Below are 26,114 nucleotides of genomic sequence, written 5' to 3'. Positions count from 1 at the left end.
ATATGGCCCACAACACTTTAACCCCTCATTACCATGAGTAAATCAGCTAAAGTAGCCCTGCACAAGACAGAGAGTGTGCTCAACTGCAACAGAAGATTGTGGGCTCAGACTTGCAATTCTTGAAGAAGAAAAAATGTTCAAACTCCTTTTGCAAAGTAATACATCCTTGGGGGCCCAAACAAGCAATGGGATGTACAAAATGTTACCACCTCCTTACAGTTTCTTCAATTTTATTTTCAAGTTTTACAGAAATTTGCTGAAGTGGAGTTTAGAATTCTTCCTCAAGAACCTAGTAATGAGAACAAGAACCTGTTGATACTTCAAAGTGTCATGGGTTTAGACAAAAAAAAAAAAAAAACCACTGACATAGAACATGTAAAGTTATTGGCATAATCTTTATTTTAAAGAGATCTCTGCAATTCAGTGAAAGACATTTTCTTCAGGTAGTGATTTAGAAAAAAACTTTTGTAGTAATTATTATTTTATGTTCTTATGCAAATATAAAAATACTAAAAAGCTGTGACACCTTCCCAGGTCAGAACCCACATTCTTGTTCAATTTCATTTGCAATAATTTCAGATTTATAAGTAAAAAATTTGTAGTTAAAATAAACATTTATGTACAATACAACTGGAAAACCTAACATCTAAGATTAGTTTAAAGTATTTTTCAGGGTCTAGGCATGCATTGTCATCCCAACTACAATTCTTTGTGACTTTACAATAATACCTTTTGGGTTTGAATACCTTCAATATCTCTCTTGTGTTGCCATGTTAAAAAAACCCACAGACAAGAGGGGAACTACATGGGATCTCAAGAAATCATTTAGCATATGCAAAGAACAATTAAGCACTTAGTGATACACTGTAGTCTCCAGTGCAGTCTCCAGATATTATTCAAATGCATTAATATTAATCAATTAATTATTTCTTTCTATGCAGCTCCTATTGCAATATTATGGCATCTGAACAAGCAGCAGCTTCCTGGTTTAAGATTTCTACTCTACCTACCTCAGTAATAACCCAGACAGAGCATATTATAACTCAAATGCAAGCAAGTCTTATTCATCCAAAGATCTTAGTTTTCATGTTTCAGAGGAAATTTTTCCCTGAATTTGGGTTCTAAAGAAACAGGGAAACTTCTTCCCAGCTTTGCTTACAGTAAAAACAATGTCCAGGCCAAACTGCAAGAAAACTTAAGGCTTTTGGTTAATACATAGGGACAGCAGAAAACCAGGGAACTGCAGCATGAAGCAACAACTTTATAAACCTCTCTAAAGAGATAAAGTAATCCAAACTCCTTGTTGCGTATACCTAACACTTTTCAGAATACTGGTATCAAAGTCTATGTACAATAAAAATTACCTAATTTTCATAAAATTTCTGTATAAATATATTACCTTGACACTCTTCTCACAGTGATTTCTATATGTAAATTAAATGTTTTTAATTGCAGTTGTCAGAAGTTTGGGTTTACCTTCATTTCTATTAGAAATCTTCCTTTGCAAAGGAAAATCTCAGGTCAGAATACTTGTGCAGAACACTCTGAATTCACATCAGTAAAATTGCTAACATTCTGGTGTATTTGCAAATCATTTTGTATTTTCAAACAGGGATTGATAAACTGCACAATTCTCATTCCAGTCGTCCTTGCTTAGCATCACCTATTGCTCCCCACACATCGAATACAAACTCATCTGGAAATGCAAAGTCTCCAAGAGTTTCATCCAAGGCCACTGCAAATTCATCTGGGTTTTTCTTGTCTCTTCCAGCTTCCACAATTGTTGCAGCTAAAAAGAAACAAAACAAAATAATGTAATTATCATGATAGTGACAGCTAACACATAGGGCCAAGACAGTTTTGGGATGTCTATTTTCAACAGCTGGTGAGGTCAGCTGACGGAAATGCAAAGTCTACCAGGTGAATTTAGGATTCAACAGGAGATTATGTACCTTAAGTTCGTGCTTATGCCTCTAGAAAGTGAAAAAGTTATTTCTGAAAATCTCAGCCAGGTGGGTCAAATTGTGCAGAAGGAAGAGAAAGGCTTTGCTGCTGTGCACAACAAACTGGAGCCACCAAATACCAGGAACATCTTGGTATCCAGCAGAATGAAAGAAGAGGAGTGATACAATGGAGTTAAACTGTGATATCTTGTATACCAATACTGTCCAGCATTTTCTCCTATCTACCACAAAAGTACCAAAATTTATCAAGTGTCAGAGCTCCTTTCTGAAATGGCTACACTGGGGCTGCTGCTTAGGACTGACTCCTTATTGCTGTGCTCATCCCTCACCTTTTGCCACTGCAGTTTCTCAGACTCCAGGAAAACATAGAAGTCTATCCCAAACACTGGATGCTGACAACCCATGGATATTAGAGCAAATGAAAACTGTCAGGGCTTAAACCTCTTTTCATCATGACACCTGCACCCCCAGGAAGGGTGAAAAGAATCAGCACAGAAATTTCTCCTGGTTAAGCTGGGCCCAGAGAACCACTGGCAGCAAGCTACCATGGTTTGAGGGCAGAATGCTTTTTAAGACACATTCAGCACAAACAGCACTGCTGAATACAGTTTATTTTCTGAGCTCTATCTCTCCTCCACAGCCTCTCTTCACAGGAAAATGATGGTATAGTACAATAGATGAAACATCAAAGTCTGCTTCATTTTGTGATTACTTTACCACACCTGCCTTAAACTGCTAGTGTCCTCCATCTTTTGTTAAACATCAAATACCTGCCACTTTCTTCATGAGCATATCAAATTCAAGTGTCAAAAGGAAGGATTTGATAGCTTCTAGCCTTTTCTTAGAGGAATATCCAAATGTAAAACACATAATATAGTGCCTGAGAAAGGGAAGGAAGTTTTGAAGCCACAGAAAAACATCTTTACTGGGACAGTGTGCCATCTACCACATACACTGTATTGAATCAACATGGCAAAATCTCTCTGATAAAAACAAAAATAAACATTCCCTGCTCTGAAGTTTTACTAAATTTAATTAATTTTATTTTGTTGATCTAAAATTCAGCTCAAATTTATTGACAGTTATGAACTTCTGGCAAACAGTACTTGCTGTTGTGCAAACATGTAAGAAGCTGTAAGCAAGCTTGAGCCATATTCCACACTGCAAATGTCAACAACAGTAATTCTGAGGAAACTTGATGTTTTGGTTTTAACTGTGTTCAGCTGTGAGGCTCCAAACCCAATCACAGTGTGTCAAACTACACAAAACTGTCCAAGGAAAACGTGTGTAAATCCTGACAAATAAACTGCTGTGATGCAGACAGTTCAAGTGTACCCCAGCTTCCCAGGCACCACTACTGGTTCTCAAGGAGCCTCCAGACCCTGCCAGAAGAAACTCTATCCCTGTTCCACTGATTCTCTCTGTGTCCCCCGTGAAGTTCCCAGGACTCTGATTCAGACAAGTCTGGATGGGAAATGGGCATTACAGAGGGGACTCTTGATCCTGATAGTGGAACACAAGGATTTCATCTATAACACCACTCTATATTCCCTGACAATGTGGCACAAGAAGGTACTTACAGGGAAGCAAGCCTGGACATAATGAAGTGAAGGGTATAACTGAAACTTCACAGATTTCTGGATATGAAGCTGAACACATCAAGAGATTGTTACACCAGATATTTAGAAAAAGCTGCCATCAAAAGAGTAAGGATCTAGACAAGTGTTCAAGCAGGTGGGAGTGAGGAATGTAGCCATTTATAAGATAAACTGGCCAAGAGATATGGAGGAACCATATGACACAGACAGCAGCAATAAAACAAGACAACAAGGCATTATATCACAGTCCGGCTGCCCTAGCTGAAGCTTCAGAATTCAACATAATGATCTGTCATTAACAGAAAGTGTAACTTCAAACACAACTTCCTTTAAAGACTGACCTTCCCAGATAACTAAATAGAATCTAAAAAACTGGTTTATTATAGATTTACAAAACTTGAAAACAAAATCCGCTAAAAACTTAGCGGATCAACTTTCAACCCAGTCAAGCAAGACTCAGAACATCGCCGTGCTAAAGCAGCCTCAAAAAAACCTCCTTTTTCATCTGTTTTGAGTAAGTCTGATCGGCAGTGCGGGGCACATTTAATGTAGGGTATTTACTGACGCACACCGGCACTCCCCGATGCACCTGCGGAGGAGCCGGGCCCCTGGATCGGCAGCGCGGCGCTGACCCCCAGCGCCGGCCCGGCCGCACTGCCGCGCTCCGCCACAGCGCCGGGCGCTGCCAAAGCGCCGCGCCGAGCCCGCTGCTCTGCCTGCGTGCCGGCCAGCTTCTCTGCCGCCCCCGAACTCATCCCTGTTTCCCCAGGCAGCTGCCACAGCCGCGGGACGGCGTTCCCAGGGCGGCACAGCTGCGCAGAACGCGCCTGTTCGCACAGTGACATTTGCGGAATTGATGCGGAATTCCCAGGGCAAATCAAAGCCCGCTGACTGCCAAGGCATTCGGCAGATACTTGCCAGCTTGAAGAAAACTTTGCTGGTTCTCAGAGGGTGACAGCTTCGTGCCAAATTAGCTCCGCTCCCCTCCCTTCTCCCCACTGCTTCTTGTAAGAGCTACACAGTAAGTGATTACAGGAATTTTATTCCAATAGAATATTTTTCCACAGTCAAAAGAGCCTCAATTGTTTTCAGATTTTCCTTTTTTTCAGTTCCCTTCAGGCAATGTTAATATCTGATTAATTTCTACATAAAATGTGAAAAGTTCAGCAATCTTAAAAGTGGTGAAAGGAATTAGAAGTCTCATCAACTTTAACTGAGAAGTTAATATCAGGCTTCCCAGAATATGAACAAAGTAATATGTTGGCTTTTCAAATACAGTTCTTTTAAAATAACCTCAAAGATCTTTCACAAAATCCTTATTTTCACTTTTAATAGACATATGGGACACAAGGCATGAAAGCTACCTTCTGCCTGCCATTCTTATTATCTACCTTACACAGTGGTTTTGCTACCTATATCCTATAATGAAAAAGCTTTTTTCAGAAGTTCTGACAGACACCTCAGTATTTATTTAGCTATTAGAAGTTTTGCCTTAATCAGAACTATTAGAAATATTTCTTCTTGTTCCTTTTTCTTAAGTACTAATTCTTCCTGATTTTTTGTTTTGTTTAACTGGGCTTGCTGCCCTTCCTTTTATCAAAAAACTCCCATCATTCTTTCAGAGTAAATGAACAGCCATAAACAATATACCCCTGGATGTATGCAATATAATCCTTTGGGAAAGGAAGTCTGGTGACAGAAGGAGAAGAAAACAACAGATTCAGGGAAAATATCACTTCAGTTAAAGCATTTAGAAATAAAAACATCTACTGAATATTGATGGGTTGGATTTGCAAGCCAAGAGAAAAAACTTGGGTAACAAAAAAGGTTTAAACCTGTTAAGGTATTTTGACTAGATGGTAAGTTTGAAAAATGAAGTCAAAAATGGAGAAGTAGATTTCAAATTTTTTAAACAAAGAGAGAATACACAAGGATATTTCAGCCTGATCTCAGTGATGGAAGATTATGAAAAAGACTATCTTGTGTATGATCACATAGCATGGACAGGACAAAACAGAGGGTCAGGCCCAGCCAGCATGGATTTAGGAAAGACAGGTCCTGCCTGACCAACCTGATCTCCTTTTATGACCAGTGAGCCACCCACAGGATGAGAGAAAGGCTGTGGATGTGCCTACCTGGACTTCAGTAAAGCCTTGGATACTGCTCCCCACACCTTTCTCCCAGAGAAGCTGGCAGCCCATGACTGCACCACGTTCAGCTTGGACATCAGGAAAAATTTCTTCACTGAAAGGATGGTTAAGCATTGAATGGGCTGCACAGGGAAGTGGTGGAGTCCCCACAGCTGGAAGTACTCAAGAAATGACTGGGTGTGACACACAGTCTATGTTTAGTTGCCCTCATGGTGCTTGGTCAAAGGTTGGACTCGGTGATATTGGAGCTCTTTTCCAACCCTAATGCTGCCATGATACATCATGTCTGATAATATCATAGAGAGCAACAGAAAGGAAATAATCATCCAAAAGCAGAAAAATAGAACAAAGGGGAACAAAATATTGGTGGATGAAGCCAAAAGGTGCTGAAAAAAAAATGTGGACAGGAAGCCCTTTTGCCATCATTTACAATCAGTAACATTCTGGGGTTAGATCCAGGCTTACTCCCACCCAGAATTTTTGGGATTAAATACAGTCCATAACAATTCAAGTCTTACTGATTTAAAAAAAAAAAAGCCAAAATTTTTCACTAACACTGTTTACTGAGTCGCTCCTATTAATCAACTGCTAAAATTCCTTTTACCAGAAAGCACTCACAGAATTTAGAATAACCTTTATTATCTCTCAGCTGTGTATTTATGTTTTAAAGAATGCTTTGGTCCAATTTCTAATGTGCCCATGAAATGGCTGAGGAATACATTTCCAGAACTGTCCCTTCTCTGGATTACATACAGTTTTCAGTACAAAGGAATAAAGAAGTAAAAAGGTAAAACTGCATCCAAAAGCAGGTATGTAAATCTCAACAGCATTTAGATCTCTGAAAACTGCCAGAAAAAAGTGCATGCATTTTGTTTAACAATTCCCAAGTATTTTGGTCCAGCCTAGGGATTTGTGTGTAGATTTAGTCAGCCATTCTTGAAACTGTCAAGATACTTAACCATGCAAAAATTATGGGCTTTAGCTCACCTTTAATTCTGTCTGTAATTTAACATTAGTTTTTCTTTCCCTTCTTTCTAACTTATGGCTTAAAACTGGGGCACTGTTTCAGAATTCAATCACACCATGGAAGTGTCATTTTAATGGAGACGAAAGAGTAACATTAACTGACATCCAAAGATTCTGACAAACAGAAGTGCATGGAAGTGAGCAATGATTGAGATCTTAATCACTTGTCAGCTGCACATTGTGATGACTTGCATTTTCAACTAATCTGGCTTGAGTAATGAGTGAAATTTTGAGCTAAGTGGTGATTGGCATTTTCTGAATGAATCTTTTCCTCATATTTAATTTTCATGGGTGACTGATCACATCCAGTATGTGAAAAACTGACATGTGTTAATTGAACAGATTTGTGACAGGTGATTAGCTCTCCTTTCCTAAAGAATCCTAGAGCTCTTTAATTGTTTTAAAATAGTAAAGTTGGGGGGTTTGAGTCATCACTGTTGGCTGTTGACTCTCAGATTTGAACTTCAGAATATAGCTTCAAAGGTGCAAACTAAAGCTATGAACCCTACAGTCTTTGATTTTTGACAGCTCCTCTTTGTTTCACTACTTTTTGGAGAGGAAAAGAAGAGGTGAGGGACAAAACAATCACCATGCTAGGAAGAAAAGAGCCTCTCTATGAACAAAGACCTCTTCCTTCTTTGAGTATTCTTTTAAGGCATTAAGTTTCCAAACTACATGCTGAAAGACGAAGGACACTAGATCTTTTTTGGGGGAAAAAAATAAAGGAATTCATGGGAAAACTCTACCAGGTGCTTGGCTATTAACTCAACCATATGTGTTGAAAGCTGAACTTCTCAGTCTACTGTGCAAGAGCCATCCTGATTACAGTACTGAGAGCCAAAACCACAGGGAACACCAGTTCCCACAGGACCGTTCCCATGGACACCAGAAGCAGAGCACCTACAGCTGCTTATTCCTGTAGGGCAAGGAGCCTGGGGACCTTGGAAGTAACCTGCAAGGACAGGAGCTTCCAGAAGCCCAGCCTGAGCCAGGACTGCAACAGCTGCAGGACAAAAACAGCTCCCAGAGGGACAGCTGGCAGGGGATGCAGAGCTTTGAAGCCTGAGCCAAACTGAGGTACAGAAGTTGCAGGAATGAGATGGGACATGGAATCCTCCCTAACCTAAACATGGCTCAGCAGCACACAGGCCTCCCAGGAGTGTATTACATGGCAGCAGCATCACATATTAGAGTTGCTGGAAACAGAAATGTTGAGAAATTCTAGTTTCCTGGGAAATGGGAACTTTAGATAGAACCTACAAAACAGAGGGCAGGTCTGCCCTCTCTTCTATGCCGGGAAGCCCACTTCTGCCTTAGACAGAAGGACAAATATTGTTTTACCTACATTTTTTCCTGTGAGAAAACTAGTGGAATCTGCCAAACAGATGCTTGCTGGTCAGAGCACCCAACAAAGGCCTTTTGGCTAATCAGAGAACCACCCTTTGATCTCATTCCTCTGTGCTAGCTGCTGCTCCTCCAGCCCTGATGCTTCCCCTCTGGAGCTTCATGCCAGACCTATTTTCTCTTCTGCTTTGCCTTTTCCACTTCTCTCTCATGAAAGCTTTCTTTTCAAGATCACTTTCCATTTAGCCTATTCTTTCCTTTTTCTTGGCTGATTCTTTTAAGATATTACCATAATAATAAATGCCTTCCTCTTTGTCTCAGTACCCGCAGTTCCACAAGATCCTAGGAGGATTACACCAGCCACAGCAGGCTGCAACAGCTAGACTGCAGCTTCTTCCCACACAAATAGAAATTCCTATTTAGTTGTTGTCAGAATAACAAAGAAAAGCTACAAGGACAAATTTGGTGCATCTTTAAGGAACTTATGACACGGGGGTTAAGTAGTTTCATTAAAAATCAATGATTCTTATAACTAGTAAATAGTCTGTAAGTTTTCTAATGTTCATCAGAACACAAGTTTTAGAGATTTTGATAAATTTGTGTAATTATTCTGTCAGTTCCCTTGCTAAATAGTTGCTTCTTCACTGATGAAGATCTCAGGTTCAAACCTTAGCAATCAACTTTGATGGGTCTATGCCAAGGGGAAAAAAAAGCAAACAAACCTACTTATTCTTAAGAATCCTTAACCATGGCACACACAAGATCCACTAGAAAATATAGGCCAGAAAGAATACAGTGGTGACAGTTATAGCAAACAACTAAAAAATTCATGCAACAGTGTATAGCTGATGTGTAGAAAGAATAGAGGATTGACTGAGTAATTACATCATAAGGATTGAAGTGGGAGGGAGATTCTTTTATCAGAGAAACACATCTGTAGAAACACAGGCAAGTTTTTGAGACTGCAGTCTGGACAAATTTTGCCTCACATCTAGAGACTAAAGTAATCAATAAATGTTAGACTACAGAAAATGAGAAATTATTTCATCTTGTAGTAATGTATCTGCTAAAAACTCACCTAGTTCAATATCTCTTATGCCCATGTATGTTTCAAGCAGCTCATCCACTTTTTTAATTGCTTTTTCTTCAACTTCAGTTGGCTTTGTTGGAAGGAAGGGAGAGAAGAGCAAAGTATGATCATATCCATGCAGATTTCAAAATAAGCAGCAATGTGCCAGTGATTATCCTTACTCCCATCTTGGCAACCTAGACTTACAAAATCTACAGATAAGACACACTATTCCACTCTCTTTCCCTCTTCTCACAAACATGAGCTTTCCTCCTAATATCAAGCCACACAGCTCATGCATTCAAACTGAACAGGGGCCTTATATCTCCTAACAATACAGATCTCCATCAAATCCACATCAGAGCCCAGAATAAATAATATTTATTCACCAAACTCTAATCCTGGCTTTGCACAAATTCATGTCAATGTATCTAATTAGCCTCTCCTAACAACAATCCTTACACCAACCCCATAGAATTCAGTGTCAGAAATGGAACAAATTCTTCACAACCATCTCAACTCTCTTCTACCCCCCTCCCCTCTTGTCAGCACCCCTTGGTCTAATCTAAATTCATCCATGTAATCCATGACACCTAAATATAGGTTCTGTGCTTCCAGGTTCTTCAGCCCCATCCTATCCCTGCTAGTCATCAACTTCTGTTGTTCTCTTTAGTCCCACAAGCTTTGTAACATCCAATTTTTCCTTCCTACTTATCAGCCTTGGGGAAGAATAAATCAGAAGCTGGGTGATTAAACTACTGAAGGGCATGTACCACACCATACCATTTCCTCCACAGTAGCAGGGCCTTTGGCTCTCAGGCGAAGTGTTTCTCTCCCTTTGGAGATTTTAGCCTCTGACAGAGTTCTGCCTTTGGACCTTGGCTCCAGCTTTTCTAAAGACAAAAAAAAAAAAAATCCAACAAAAATAAAATACCAAACAAAACTACATATACAGTACAACAGAATATGAGGTATCTGTTTTGGTTATTACAGTATCTTCACATTTAGTCTAATAGAGATCTAGACTACATAAAAATCTAATTATAAATTAACTATTCTAAGTATAGCTTTGCTGACAATTTCTTGTCTTTAAATTGTAATATCTGCTCAGCTGCACTGAGGCTAGGACTTCCACTGACCAATCTATCTAAGCAGGCCTATGGCATTCAGTTCATATATGTACCTTGTGTAATTTTATTTCCCTATTCTACAGAGAAGTATTTATACCTTTGTATTAGATAGCGGCTGAAGTCACCAGCCAACTGCTGATTTATTCGGGTCTCTACAGACAGAACACAGCAGATTTAGCATTGCAATGTTTCGATCTTTCACTGAGCAATGGTGCAAACACTCCTGCTAGGCAGGTGATGATGAGCCACATAGAGCTGAGCTAAGAATTTGCTTCTCAGCACTCACAGAGGTGAAGTGGCCATGAGCCGATCTGCAGGAGGTTTTCCACTGGTTTCACCAAAATTATTTCACAGCTGATAAACCTCTACAAAGAGTATCTGGTTTACACAAAGTTTCCTTTACCTGAATTCAGTCTTTCTGTTTCATCCTGGGTAAGAGCACTCCAGTTACCAGATGGAGCATGCAATCATTTGTGTTTCTTGCTCCAGAATGCAATTTTACATTCAAGAGTGGCAAGGCTTTAATTTACTTACTGCCATGGGAGTTACATAGTGAATCTGGAAAGTGCTAGAGGAGAGGAGACAATTTTGCAGAACTGCTTTTAATTGTCCTGTTTTCTCCAACAGATTATTCCTCCTCTTAATAGCAGGTCTTTCTAATAAGCTCTTCTTGAAGGCAATACTTTAACATATTATATTAATTTTCGTCAGATAGATTTCAACTTCTCATTCTTGCATAAGTGGACACAAATCTAGATTATTATGCTGAACAGTATGTTTGAAAAGTAAATTTTGTTAGCTTTCATTATACAAATAGGTATGTCACAGTGTGTTATAGATATACTTAGGATTAACATGTTTTCTTAATCCTTTTATTGCTTCAAGGATAGTTTAAAACTGTCAGTACTGTCAAGATTGTCATTATTTCTGCTAGACTTGTTTCAAAAAGTCATTCCTGATAAAAAAAAACGTATTTTTCAAATTCTGTCATCATTATCACCTTAGCACTCATAATTTGACATAACCTTTCTTTGCAGTACTTTAGACCAAAACACTCTGGCTATCACAGAAACCATTTTTCATGTTCACATCATTAAAACGCAGAGTTTGTGTTATGCTGCATTTACTTTGTTTCTATTCATTTTTCACAATTTATAGATGCTTGTGACTGGTACAAATCTTTAGTTCTGTGCTACAAGCCTTGCCTAGAGGAGCTGAGACAGCCTGTGTGTACATGGTAGAAGGATGTCCAACCAGTAAATTATGCTTATTTCACATTCCGCTGAGAGAAAGAAAAATAAAAATAATTTCACACAGAGGCTTGTCTCTTACTTCTGTACCCTCACCAAATACTGACCAAATTAACAGGAATTCAGCACCTACTTGTCCAGCAGGATCTGGATCTTGTCTGTCATCTCCTCTGGGGCTATTCTTAGTGCTTAAGCTGCAGCTGAAGTATTGTCTTTGTGCCTGAAGCCTAACTTTACCTAAGGCTAAAGGCAGAACGTTTTAACCTACTGAGCACTGCAACTTGCAAGTTAATTTCTGTAGGGTAAAAAAATAACATCTTCAAAAAATCTGTCCACAAAGCTCTGGCTGCCTCTTAAGTCAATGGCAGAAAAAAGGTATTGCCAAGGAATTAGTGCATTTCCTCCTCTACATCACAGGCAGACTAAAAGGTGTCGTAGCCACCCAACTAAAGTAAAAACGACTAAATTATGGCTGAAATCATCAATCAAATGCTGATTTACCCTGTTCTTTAGAAACAGACTGTGTAACACTTCTAGCATTGAACACAAATTATAGGCCCATTTTAAAAAAAGGTATTGCTGCATTACTAATTGTGATGGACAATATATGCAATTCTTTAGCATAATGTATAACATACATATTTACTTAACAGCAGTACCAGCTTACATACAAACATTAGAGATCAACTCATAACTCCCATTCTTCACAGAAGCACCAAAAGCAAAAAAAAAATCTTAGCATTTCTCTCATTTTCAATTTCTGCTGCTATTCTGACACCAAGTGTCAAGACTGGTGTATGACAGTAGCTGTAAACTATTAACATAATAAAAAAATTGAAAAATATCCATTAAACATTTTTGCTGCTGTAGTGAAGACAGTGATATTGAACTGACTGTTATTGCAGCTGTGCAGAAGGCCTCATACAAATTTATGATTTAGCACTATTTTGAAGTTTTTATTACAGGAAAATGCTACATGGTTTGGGTAACCATGGTTTGTAACTCAGTCTCTATTTTGACTGTCTTAGCAAAACTTCCCTTTTTTGTTTGTTTTCTACACTGATAGAGTTAATATACACAAGAATTAGCAGTAGGTATGCATTCCACCTATTTAAGCAGCACTCGCTCAGAGCATGCAGGTGACAAGCAAAGACAGAGCTTTGCAATTCTGCTTTCTTCCAATTCTGAGTACACCTGCTGCATGACTGGAGAGCCACAAAAAGGCTGGGGAGGGAGAGAGGGAGAACAAGCAGGCTGGCAGCAGAGGAGGTGCTCCGGGGAATCCCAGACAGTGCTTGCTGCAGACTCCTTCTGCATTAGAGAGTACAGACCCCAGTAAAGGGTACAGAAATAGCAAAGTCTGACACAGAACAACAGGGATTATGTATAAATAGAGGAAAAAAGGAGTTTTGAGGATCAGGACATTAATTAAGTGATCCATGCTTTAAAACTGTGCCTATGAAACAATTCCTGTTCTAATTTTGGCACATCATGTAGTGGCAAAAGAGACTAAGACTCAGGTGAGGTAACCCACACCAGGATGACTGCTGGAGAAAGCAAGATGGAAGCAAATCCATTCATAAATCTTCCACTTCAAAGGAAAAAAACTAACTGTACTTTCTTGCAGTAGTTATGTTACCACAGGTGGACATCTGGCTGCATTCTGAAAACAAACAGTGTAATGCAATGATGGGATTTTACTATCAAGGTGTTCTACTGAACAAGGTGGACAGTCAGGTCACTCACCAAATGCTTTCAAAGGCTCTACCAACTCCAGCTTAAACTTCTGACCTTTTTCCAGATCTTTTAGCATTTTGGCAACTTCATAATGCCGACACTCTGACACATTTTTCCCATTTATGGTCTCTATGTGATCACCCACGCAGACAGTTTTGGTTTGGTCCATAATGCTACCTTCTTTGATTCGCTGTTTTTTGAAAAAAAAAAAAAAAAACACCACCAGAATCAGAAATTTCTTTAAAAGGTGATAGTTTTTAAGAGGTGACACCACCAAGTTTCAAGAATGTCAGTTAACAATATCAATACTACTGAACTTATTATTCCAGCAGTGTGTTTTGTCTATAAGATTATCATAAAACATATTTTGAAAAGCATTATTTTTCAAACTAAGTATTTTAATAAGCATTGAATATACACTCAGGGAAAAAAAGAATGCAACCACACTTTAGAAATAAAGAGTTCTGAATAACCTGATATTTTTGTGCTTTAAAACTGATCACAGGCATCTCAGCAATGTGAATGGTTATTCAAGGTTTTGGGTTTTTTCCTATTTAATACCTTGACAAGCACAGGAATAGAATTTTTCTCTTCTCAAGTATGGTCCAGGGACTTAGTAAAAAATTACACACTATAAAGGGCTGATCTTAATAAGACCCATCCCCAGTGCTGAAACTACTATTTCACTCATTAAGCTATACAGCCATATATTAAAGGAGATCCTCTGAAATAATAAAGAATAAGAAAATCTTTTAACTTCCATCTCATGGAAAACACAAATAGTCTAAAGGTCGTAACAAGTTACAGCTCTTATGAAGTGCAATTTAAAAAATATGGGGAAAACCCTTTAAAATATCTCTGATTTATCACGCTTTAAATTTCAGTGATTCTGTTTATTATTGTTACATACTGTCATATTTTTTCCATCGTGTGCATACATCACATAAGCCATTATGTGATTTGAACAGAAATAGTAAAATATTAAAACAGTAAAATATCTTTTTATCTTTTTTGTATCTTTGCAGATACAAATTTCATTCTAATGTGTTCCTGAATAACAATCCTTTCAACAAAGCCTGTGGGTCGGGCTAACTTTGCTGAGATAACAGTGAGACAAGGCAGATGAGCACGTTGCCACCTCCCACTGTAGCAGCCAGCCTGGCTGCACAATCCTCCAGGAGCTGCTCCCAGCCCTGCGCATGTCTGAGCCCACACTTGTGCCTCCACCTGAGAGTCAGTGGGAAGTGTGAGTGCTCACTGGCATACAGTGCAAGGCAATCATTTTAAGCTTCAGGCTGAGTTTAACTCTTTCTAGCACCAAACACAAGCCTCGTGGTAAATGTGGACGTGGGTATTGTACACACCAGAAACCAAATGTGCCAAATGCGTTCCTGTTATCAGGACTCAAGCCCTGTCCCACCTGGCTCCAACCAAAGTTTAGTCTGCATGCTGAATATTCATTTAGCTTTTCTTCTGCACTTGGATCCCAACACTAAAACTGTTTAAACAGATAATATTTAAATAAATAAATAAATTTAAATAACTGGCTGTTATTTGTGTCACTTTTTATCATCACTCCAAGTTAACTGAGACAGTCCAGCTACATTGTCACAGTAATTAAGATGCAATTGCCTGTATTTCAAGTGCTCTACAGTCCATTGAGAAGCTATGAGGATCTGTATTTCCTGTGCAATGCCTACTCCATTTGATAATGTCTCCTTGTACACCACTTAGTCATACTTCAACTTCTACTGCTGTTCTTTGAATGCTAATTTGACTCCATAATACTTTCTCCCATCTGCTTGTGTACCCCAAAAACAAATTTGTGAAAGCAGAACGACACCAGATTTTGTTCTTATTAATGCAAAACAAGATTAAATTTCATGGGAAAAAAACCCTGCAGTTCAGTGTCAGGTTTAAAATTGGTTGGGTTACCATACAAACCTAGAAACATCCCTGTTATTCAAAATGCAGTAAAATAACTACAACCCATAGCAACCTTCAACAACCCACCAATCAGTAAATTTAGCATTAATTTTTAATTAAGAATGTGACACAGTTACAAATTTTTAAGGACAATATATGTATATAAGCAAAGAAAAAAATTCTATAAAACTTTAGAGACAGTCTCTTCTCAGTCATTTACCTAGACAACGAAGTAAAAAAAAAGATGCAGCTTTTACTTTTGTATATGTGTTTTCTGTGCTGATTTAAAAGATTCATTAGCTAAATCCACAACAACAACAAAGCATGCTCCTGAAAACACCTTAAAATTCATGCATTCCCATGAAGACCACACAGTTTTCATTACAATGCTTATTATTAGACCAGTACGAGATAAAATAATATATATTTGCTCAGAGGACTTTTACACGATTTACTGGAAATTACAGCTTGTCTGGCTAATGTTGTGAGGGTTTTCCAGTGTGCTCCAATTGTGCAGTAGTCTGTGTGAGGGCTGTTCTCTCTGCCTGTTACCAAGCAAGCACAAAGGGAGTGGCACTGCACAGGGGTGCACTCGTGAACGCTGCTCACCGAAGCACTGCTTTCCATGCCTTCTTCTAAAATGACACGTAAGCAGCAGCACGACTAAATGTTATGGGCTGTATAGATGCCACCCCTAGAAATTTACAGTTCCTTGTATATAAACATAAAAGTTAGGCTATGATTTTGCCAAAATGCTTAGTGAAACCTTCACTGCATCTTGACTTTCACAAACATGGCCTCAGTCACATATTTCCACAACAAAGACAAGGAAACCGATTTCTAAACCATGTCTTGTTTTATAGTCATGGTAGCTAAGGAATGAACAGAAAATACAACAAGAAGCTCTGTTTACAATGAGAACACCGACTGGGGCAGCAGTAATCAAAGATAATTGCTAATGCCTCACTAATAATAGGTAATTGGAGTATATTAAAGAATCTCAAAAAGGCAGAAAATGTGATTAAGGTTCCTAATACCTAGTCTAGCAAGAAGGGCAACATCATTTCCTCGGCCTCTACTTGTCTCAAAACATACTGCCTCTAGGTCATATAGAAGAGGAGAAGGAAAGTAATTATGATTAATATACTGAGTATGTTACTGCCCATACTTGCTACTCAAGCTCGTTGTGGTAAATTGTGTTAATCCATATCCTTGAAATTCACCCTATCTAAGGCAACAATACTGGAAGGCTGAAAAACCACTATACTTGCCCCTACTCTTGTACAGCACAAAGGCTTCTGCCCTGGGAACAGCCAAAGACTGAAAGAACATGATCTCATTATCACATGAGTGACAGAAGTTCTATAAGCATCTAATAAATGACATCAGAAAATTAGTTTAAAACAAGAGGGGGCAGATGCAAGCAGTATCTAACACCTACCACTTCAGGGTAGCTCAGGAGATACAATGGTCTCATTGTAAAGCTGATACATGTTACAGAAGCAATGAACAAATGAACTGATTTTGAATGACATGCAGTACAGATTAGCTGAACTAATTTTGAATTATGTACCTAAAGAAAAGCAACTTTATTCTTTACTTACCATATATATGATAATAAAAGATTTTATAATTCTAAAGGAGCATTTAACCAATAACTAACCTATTATAGTAACAGAAGCTTCTACAGAACAAAGTATTTCACTGGTAATCAAGTTTACCTTTATAAAGGCACAGCCAGTTCCATTGTCTGTAATGGTAAGTCCCAGCATATCATCAGTTTTAAGAATTTCCACTTCTTTTCGCTGTCCTTTCACATGGGCAAATATGAAATCTTCAAGGCCAATTTGTGCGCCTAAGAGCTTGTCCATATCAACTTTATGAGTGTTCAAAGTGCAAAACATGATCTGTGCCGAAAGAGAGCAAACACATTAACAGTGTATTGGGTTTGGTGAGCTTGATAGGAAGCTAAAATGAGAGTACAGTTCAGGCCCCTGTGACAGCTCCATGGCTAAAATGATCCCCCTTCTTCTCCAGCTACACCGGGAGAAAGAATAGTCTCCATCCACACACAACAGAAAGCATCAGGAGCTCAAATTGCAGGTGAGTGCTGGCAGGGAACATAGGAAAGGGACCTCCCTGTGTGAGCAGCCTCCCAAGGCCTGTCTCAGCACACCAGTCCTGAGAGAGGCATCTTGAGCTGGTACAGCTTGCACCAGAGGTCAGAGGAAGCAAACTGAAGAGCCATCACCATCTTGTGCTTCATCATTCACCCCCCTCAAATTCCACCCGATTCAAAGATCACTAGGGAGTACTTTAAAACTCGATTAGTTCAAAGCAGTTTAATGGGAAAAAAAATAGAGCTTATCAAAACAAAAGAGTCATGAGAGAGCATCAAATGCTTTGTATTGCTCCGTGTGTTCCCTCATTAGCTCAGAGCACATTGTCTCCAATGGGCTTGCTTAGTTCCTACCCTTCCCCAGCATGAGCTGGGGTCATCCCTGTTCCAGTAAAAGCAAGTCTTAATAAAAAGGTCAAGTTGCTTCTTTATAAGTCAGCTTTTCTGAGGGATTTCCCTTCAGCGCTGGATATCAGGCAGTCCTTTTTCTCCCTACATTTACACCAGTTCTTCAGCAGGGAAGATTCTTGTCCTGGGCATAGGCAGGGTGAGGGCAATCCGTCTGTACTGCCTGGGAACAGAGATGCTTTTGCCCACCATGGAGCTGCATGAAGGAATTTGGCCAAGCCCAGCACACCCATCCCAGCTACAGCGATGACACATGCCCAAGCCTTTCCCAGCTGCAGCAGGAGAGGAGTGAGGGCCAAGGCAACCCCAGCTCCCTCCTGGGCAGCACGGAGAGCACGGGGCAGCAGCCAAACCAGAGAAACTGCGCTCCAAGAGACACTTGGGGAATCCCCAAAATCTACTTCACTGAGGCAAAGACATGGGTTTTCCACACCAGAACACTGCACATGCCTTTTCTTTCCTTCTGGCATCAGTGGATGAAAGAGGAAAATTGAAATGAAAGTCACCCACCTCTTTAAATTGATTCCAGGTCAAAGAGTGGATATTTTCCCTAATGTAGTTCACAGAGAGCAGTCATGTTTCTGGAGCTTTCTAGGACTTAGATTCTGTAACTATGGTTTTAATCGCAAAAGACTGAAAGTTAATAGATTGTGTTTCTTGACAATTGTCTTGTTTAGTTGTTGTTTTTAAAAACAAACAAAACCCCCCACCAAACAGCCTTACTTCAATGGCTTCAATGGCTACTTGCTTATCTCATCTAATTCATCAAACATCCACAGCAATCTAACATCTATTTAACAATGAAAAGTCCTAACAGCACACCCTTAACGTATATTAGTTCTATTTGCTCAGGAAATGTAAAGATTTTCAGTTAAACAATACTCTAGATATAACAACACCTGGAGAAATTAATCTGGTTTTAAGTGGAAAATGATAATAATAATCTCTAAGGACAGGCTCTTTTTTAAAAACAAAAAATTAAAATAGATTATATCAAGTTCACATACACATTTTCAGCTCTCTCAAGCTACATAACTTTGCCAGTTTAAAATGGTAACTCAGTTCTCTGTTCATTGTTCCTGCAATGAATAACAAGCACTGTCTTTACATTTTAGACATTAGCATCCTTCATCTGACCTTGTCAAACAGACAATCTAGTAAATACTGTCACACCTTTGAATAGATAAAATTGGCAACAGAGCAGAAATGTGATATTTAGAAACTTGATCCAGAGTTTCTCTTTATAGATCTTCATCTGGATGGCATTCCTACTACAGCCTATAAGTCTGCAGAATTTTTTGTGAGTCAGTTCTGTGCTAACCACAAGGCTGAGAAAGCATCAGCTAGTCAAAAATAAAACTTAAATCATACTTCATCCTCTTCAGTGAACAACTGCTTTTTCTCAGAACAGATATATGAAAAGAGTAATGTACTAAAGATGTATCTACCCAGAAAGATATACCACTACACCATCTACCAGTTATAGCATAGCTTTATTTGTACACAACTGAAACCTATTGATTCAAAAATGGTATTTTTCATAGATTTTACATACGTTTAATATTGGTACCTAATGCCAGATTTTATAATTGAATACTTAAACAACAGGTTCCACTCACTCAAACTTTTGCATATGTTTAATAGTAATTTTTTTATTAAAAAATGAAACCAGAAAAAAATTCAATGTGCAATTCTCATGGTTAAGACTTTTCTGTCCTTACCCTAAACTTTCATAAGCATTTGGTCTCTAACTCAGTATACCACTGCTTTGAATATTTCATGCCAACTTTAGCAAGATATTATAAATCAGAACTGTTACATCAGTCACAAAGTATCTAGGATACCTCCTTCACCAAGAGTTATCTTCTGCAACACTCAGAAGAAGGAAATTCCATGTCACTGGACACTAGGAGCTTATGCACAACTTTATAAAATAGATTTGTCCAATAAGGTTACTAACAGATTATTCCTTGCATCCATATTTTCAATTGGAAGCGACCACTTTAGCCAACAAAACCAGGGCTATATAAAGAAATATAAATATATGTGTTATATAAAGGAATGGTATTAGCTAAGAAAAAGAGGGTTACATGATGTGTTATATAAAGTATATATGCAGTACCATATTGCATGTTCTATACATTAATTGTACTCTCATCTTCCATATTGAGCTGACACCTTGAGAAGAACTCAATGATAAGTTGATTGATAGATTACATACTCAGAAGCTATTGAAAATGCATTAAAAATCTCAGATAACTTCACAGAGATCATAATCACTTTCTGTTTAAGAGGTAGGGAACTGGGAATTTTAATTCTGAGCAAGATGTAACACCCACTGACATATTTCCCTATATATGTAGATGCCATCATATCAAGAAATCACCAACGCATTTTCTAGGTATCTTACTCACTTCACCTTCCCCAAGGAAAATGTGGGAGCCTTGACCAGCTTCAGCAACAGGAAGAGTAACCAGCTCCTCCAAGTTCTAGTGAGCTTTCAGCACTGTCAGGTATTCTGCCTGGTCAATACATTCAGTGGCTTATAAAATAAGCATTCAGTGTTTTGCTGTTTGTTTTGAGAATTGGTTGGTGGTTTTTTTTGTTTGGGTTTTTGGTTTTTTGGGTTTTTTTTTTTGTACACAAGTATTACAGTGTAATACAGAGTTCACAAGTAATTACAGTGTAAGTTCTTCCATCCAATTTCCATACTAATATTTTAAATACTTTCAACCAAAGTATTGGAAAAGACACAGCAAGCATCACATGTAATACGGGTGTGACATTTAAGCACTGTTTAGGGAAACAGCAAGCAAACAATTCTTGCCATAGGGTTGGGAGGAGGTGTTTTGTAGGGAGTGTTAAGTTTGCTCATTTAAAGTATTCAATCTGTAGGCGTGATGTGATTGTGAGCAATTTGTTTCAACAGATAAGCGTAACAATAAAACTTCCAACATTTTGGTGATGAAGATTTTACAAGCTGACCCTTTTCTCTAAAACACATTTCAGATTTTTTATTGTTAAAAGGACAGTTTTGCTCAGAAACACAAGTTTCAGCAGTGGCTTATCTGTCAGCAGTCTTTCATATAAGTTTAAACTGAACAGGTTTAAATCAAATACTTCTATGAAAGTTTAATGTGGCACAGCCTCACTGTATACTTGACTGTTTAGCATGAGGAGGCAAGGCCTGTGAACAACAGCCCACACACAAGCTCAGCAGCTGGACTCTTGCTACTGGAAAAGAACGAGGGAGCTGCATTTCTGCCAGAAAGGTCTCTCTTCTCCTGAATTACCCTTGTGATGCAAAATTCCTTCCACTGTGAAAGAAACCCCAACCTCCAAGGGCTCTGGGCAGACACAGCCATCGAGCATTAAGTTTAGTTCACCAGCCCCACCACATTTCATCTTTCAAAGCAAACAAAATAATCAAAAGGCAAATTGCAAGTAGGCAAACCAGAAGTCCACACAGCCTCTATAGGTTACCATTTCCTTCTCATCTGATCAAGAAATAGCCCAGCTACAGCTGGACTTTAATATCCACGTTCTCAGTGCCCGATTAGCTACTCTGAATACCTTAAAGCCCTACCATGTGCTCTCACAGGAGCACAGCACCACCAAATGCCTTAACAGACCCACATTGTCCTTCAGTCAGTGCTCATTTATTTATCATACAGGCTGCACTCAGCACTTTCACCCTCAGGGGAACATTCCTTGCTACATTCCCAATAGTCAGAGTGGAGTAGTAATCCTAAAAGGCCAAAGCAACACATAAATACTTTTTCCAACTATTTTTCCTACTTCAACCTCCATAGAAAAAACAGGGGAAGATATTTCTATTATTTATGCAAATAGAAACATACACATAACTGTGTGTGGGCTGTGTTGTTAGTTAAGAGTTGCATCTATCTATATTTTTTTTAGCTCTGTGCTTTCTTGTTGAAAGCTTGTTGAAGTAATCAAGTTAAAAGTCAAGAACAATGTGATGTACCTTAAACAACACTCATAATAATGATGCTGGAAATGATGAAACTTATATTTTTTATGTAGCTTTAGTCAGGGGTTTGTTCTCCTTTGCCCAGAGGGAGGGGAATTGAAGTTTCTCTTTACAAGACTCTTCACCGGGATTTAAAATTTAAAATTTTGACATTCACAGATTGGGAGTAGCCAGAAGATACACAGGAGATAAGAGAACATTATCGACCATTAAGCCCCAGCATCACTCCCTGGTGCAGCCTGAGACACCTGGTCTGGAAAAACTGATAAGACAACTGAAGAATGAGGACCAAATTAGCATCGAAGGCAAAGGGATCAATAACCAGTAGGAGATCAATACTAAAAATTGCCTAATTTAAGACCAGTGAACAAGAACTTCTTTGGGTTTTGTCTGTATTTCTTTTTCCTGCAGTTTTGGTGACAATGACACAGGCAATGTATTGCTAGAAACCATATTCACTCCTCCTCCCTGGGGAAAGAACAGCCACGTTGGACAGAGAAAAGCAGAAGTGCTGGACATTGTAAAAGTCAGAGAGGTAGGCAGAAAGGGAGGCTTCTGCCTAGCCCTCAGCTCAAAAGGGCTAAGAGATATATAAAATATCTACAAGAAAGGATGAGTACAGGAAAAGCCTCAGAAAGCAGCTGTTATGTCTCACTCCTTCATAGATACCCAGCAAAGATCCCCTTTGAAGCAATACTGATCCTGTCCTCATCCCACCCTGCTCATGATCCAGGTCTGCACAGAAGTTTCTGTCAGTGTCTGTCCAACAAATGCTGTGTTTTATAAAAACTTCTCTCTGTCACTGTTGGCAGTCAATCACAGAACCTGGAATGGATTCTCCAGCAGAAACTAAACTCAGCTGGTCCTGGGAGGTGTGATCCAAAGACGAAACGAAGTGCTGTAACCACGTGGAGTCAAAAGGAGAAGTGACAGATTACAAGTATAGCTCATTCAGAATCGTATTAAAACACTTAGGCAGGAATTCATCCAAGAATCCATACTCCTGCCTACCCTGCAGTAAACTCATATATCATTAAATGTATTCACTTCTGCAAAAGGTATCTGAATGCTCTCTACACAGAGCTCTCCCCCTCCACTCCCCCCCACTATTTTCCAGCTCAGCCACTCCAGGGTGGAGATCTCTGTGACAGGACCAGTTTCCAAAGGCAGTCACGTGTGGGTATCACACCGCCCACAGGCTTCAGCAGAGCTGGGTCACTGAAACTTTCCTAGACAGGTAACACCTACAAATGGCATTTGAGTACCTAAGCGTCCTTCAGTTTGCTGAGATGCAGCTTCTGGCATTATTCTTTATGCCAGATTATCTGTCCAAAAGCAGTTTTAATGAATAGATAATACAATTTAAAATAAATTCTAATAAATTCACATTTCTTGGCTGTTCGCTGGTCTATCCTGTCTCTATGCAAAAATCTGTTGCATGGCTCTCTGGTCTGAATTCTTCCCTCTGTTATGCCACCTTTACACCAGGAAATATTTTTTTCACTGTTTTCACATTATACAACTTTCTTAAAGCCAACTGAATTTCTGGAGTAAAAGATTTTAAGTTCAGTGCCTCCAGCAATAATTCTCCATCCATTTTTAGCAATAAGCCACATTAAAAAAAAAAAAAAAAAAAAAAAAAAGAAGGAATGGAAAATTAGGGAGAAAAAGAAAATAAGACACTTCTCCAGTCTGGCACAAGGTTGGCAATATATGCCCATGATATGTGGTGCTTCCTCTAAAGCCTCTGAGGGTGTCAGATTATACATCTAGCAGGAGAAACAGGAGTACACCATTCATACAAAATTAAATTTCTCTGTGAAAGCTGTTCTTTCTCAAGTCAGTGAAGCCAAAAGTTCAACAATGAAAGGAAGAAAACTAAAATAGAAGACAATCTGGTAATTATGAGAACTTGAGAATACAAGGTATAACTGAGATGGAACAGAACAAAAGGGGAACAGCAGCTCAGGATGAAAAGAAAACAAAGGAACAGAAGGTCAGAAAGCAGCTGGGAAGGTCTGGGACACTGATGCATTGCCTCTTAATTACTTAATGCAACAGTGACTGGTTGAACTGTATTCACAGCTACTGCCACGTTCCCTTTACAATTTACTATTTGAAATGCTACGTCAGGCCACAGCAAACTCAGAACAAAGCCTGTGGTAGTAGTAGTCTTTACAACTTTTTAAAAAGTCATCTACAAAGCAGAAAACAAGTAAAGCTGTACAACCACACGTAGGCATAATGAAATGTTAGCCCTGTTTCAACTTGCCACTCAGAGGTTAAGGTTCAAAGAACCACACAGGAAGAACTTGATATGGCCACTACCTTTTAACTAAGAGAAAACAATGCATCTACAAACACAAATGAATCATTATCCAAACAAATGTTTAGAACATGGCTCAGAAGAAAAAAGATCAAAAAGGCAGCAGAGCTTAAAAAGGAACCCTGTTACAGACTTAAATTTAACTCCATTTGAACAGTGAGCATTTTAAAAATAATTACCTGATAAAGCAGAAAACTTTCCAAACATCACTTTCGGCTGAAATTTTAAAATGCTGTACGAGTCAGGGCATTAATACCACATGCCCTCCCCTCCCAATGCCTTTATTCTAGGTATTTAGCCTCATAAATCTGTCGTCCCTTTTTTAACTGGAATGAAGCAGTGCCTAAGAGCTGTGTCAAACAGCAGCTGGCAACAGGTCAACCGAGACACTGGAGTTTTGGTTAAGAGGACCACAGTTTCTACCATGTAAGAGTTAAATGCAGCCACACTTATGTCTTTTCCCGCACGGTAACGCTCATTTGGAATAGCAAAGGGAGTTTTTTCTCCCACGAGGTGTAAAGTAGGCATGTGCACACACAAGCCCGTGAGAGAGGATGGGGCAGGGCGGGTGGAACAGCCCCGGGGCCCTTTGGCGCCCCCGGAGGCCCGGCGGGACGCGGCCGCGGCGCTGCCGGCCCTACCTGGGCGGGCTGGATGCCGAAGGCCTCACCGATCCGCGCGTACAGCTCGCGGGCGCTGCCGAAGCCCTCCACGCGGCCCGTGGGGCTGCCGTGCGCCAGCTGCGTGTGGAACTGCAGCCGCGACGCGCTGGCCGACGGCGCCGGGGCCGCCGCGGGGGCCGGGGCCGCCGCCTCGCTCTCCACCAGCTTGAAGGTCTCCTTGGACTTGTCCTTCTTCTTGCTCCTCAGCCCCAGCGGCATCTTCCGCGCCGGCCCCGGGCTCCTGCGGCCGCCGCCGCCCGCGCTGGACTCTGCCCCCGGCGCGGCGCGGCGCGGCGCCGCCCCGGCCCCGCGGCCATCGCGGCCGCCAGGTGCGGCCCGGCCCCGCCCCGGCCCCGCCCGGCCCGCCCCGGCCCGGCCGCCGAGGGCGCGGAGGGCGCGGAACGCTGCGGGCCGGGACCGCCCGGCCGCCGCCGCCGCCCCTGCCCCGGTCCCGGTCCGGGCAGCTCGGGGCCATCGGTGCTGCCCTGCCTGCGCTCAGACCGCTCCTGCCTCCGCCGCAGCGGGGTCCTTTGCCGACCTTCCACTCACTCGTTCAGGAGTTTCTGCTAATAGCGATGTACTGAAACCGACTACTGTAGATTTATATCCAGCATATAAAAGAAAACCTGAAGTATACAAGGACTTCAGCCTACTCTTTCTCATTTATCACAGACTATAAATCTCCAAAGGTTCATAAAGCAACAGTAACATAACCAAAGTTTAAGAGACTTCCTATTGTACTGGACAACAACTCTGAAATACTGAGATTAAACACAGAAAATACGTTTTTGAAGTATTTGTAACATCTAATACATTCAAAATGTTTCCTCTACTGTGAAATAGAGCTACATATTGTAGTCAGAAGCTCACATTACAGGAGACATCTGTGCTCCAAAGTAACCACACTCACCTCAGTGGAACTGCTCCATTTTCAGTAGTGCACTGAATCCACCCAGGATGTGAACAGTGCAAAAATCATGAGGCAACATTAAGCACTTCTAAAGGAAACTGCTCAAAAGGCATAGAGAGAATCAGCACTGCCTTACCACATCTTCTGACTTGCACAATAAAAAAGACAAACCATTGCATAGATAAAGGATTCTGGCACACCAAGTCAGACCAGGCAGGCAGAGACAATGAATTACCATGAGGCAGCCCTGAGTCAAAAGTTCTTAGCAGATCTAATCAGAGCACCTCTGATTACATGAAATTACGTACAGATTTTAAACTGCTTATGCTGTGAGGTAAAAAAGGTTTGAAGCCAATTTGACTTCAGCTTTTCCAAAATAGCATGTAGTAAATTTAAATGAATACTCAAAAATGGCTTTTATCCAGTTCTAGTAGGAGACAATTGGATTCACTAGTGTTACTAATTCTGTAGGAATTTTCACCAATAAAAAATCAACAAAAC

At 40.0% G+C, this 26,114-nt stretch overlaps 1 protein-coding gene across 3 annotated transcripts; it reads right to left on the bottom strand.

Annotated features, from left to right (window-relative positions):
• Window positions 1–376: 376 nt before the first annotated feature.
• On the bottom strand, window positions 377–25,635 carry GIPC2 (GIPC PDZ domain containing family member 2). 3 transcript variants are annotated; one of them, XM_053951059.1, is made up of 6 exons: window positions 25,614–25,635; window positions 16,916–17,101; window positions 13,278–13,458; window positions 9,935–10,044; window positions 9,161–9,242; window positions 377–1,789 (listed from the first exon to the last, which is right to left on the bottom strand). In XM_053951059.1, the coding sequence occupies exons 2-6, from the start codon at window positions 17,096–17,098 to the stop codon at window positions 1,635–1,637; spliced, it is 711 nt and encodes a 236-aa protein (XP_053807034.1). In that variant the 5' UTR covers window positions 17,099–17,101; window positions 25,614–25,635; the 3' UTR covers window positions 377–1,634. The 3 variants fall into 3 exon arrangements, with proteins under 3 accessions (XP_053807034.1, XP_053807033.1, XP_053807035.1); XM_053951058.1 differs by lacking the exon at window positions 25,614–25,635 and adding an exon at window positions 24,683–24,940; XM_053951060.1 differs by lacking the exon at window positions 25,614–25,635 and adding an exon at window positions 24,712–24,896.
• Between the last annotated feature and the right edge of the window lie 479 nt (window positions 25,636–26,114).

Source organism: Vidua chalybeata, chromosome 9 (assembly GCF_026979565.1).
Source record: "Vidua chalybeata isolate OUT-0048 chromosome 9, bVidCha1 merged haplotype, whole genome shotgun sequence".
Lineage (NCBI taxonomy): Eukaryota > Metazoa > Chordata > Aves > Passeriformes > Viduidae > Vidua > Vidua chalybeata.
The sequence above is the reverse complement of the archived record's forward strand: the minus strand, read 5'-3'. Positions and strand labels throughout refer to the sequence as shown.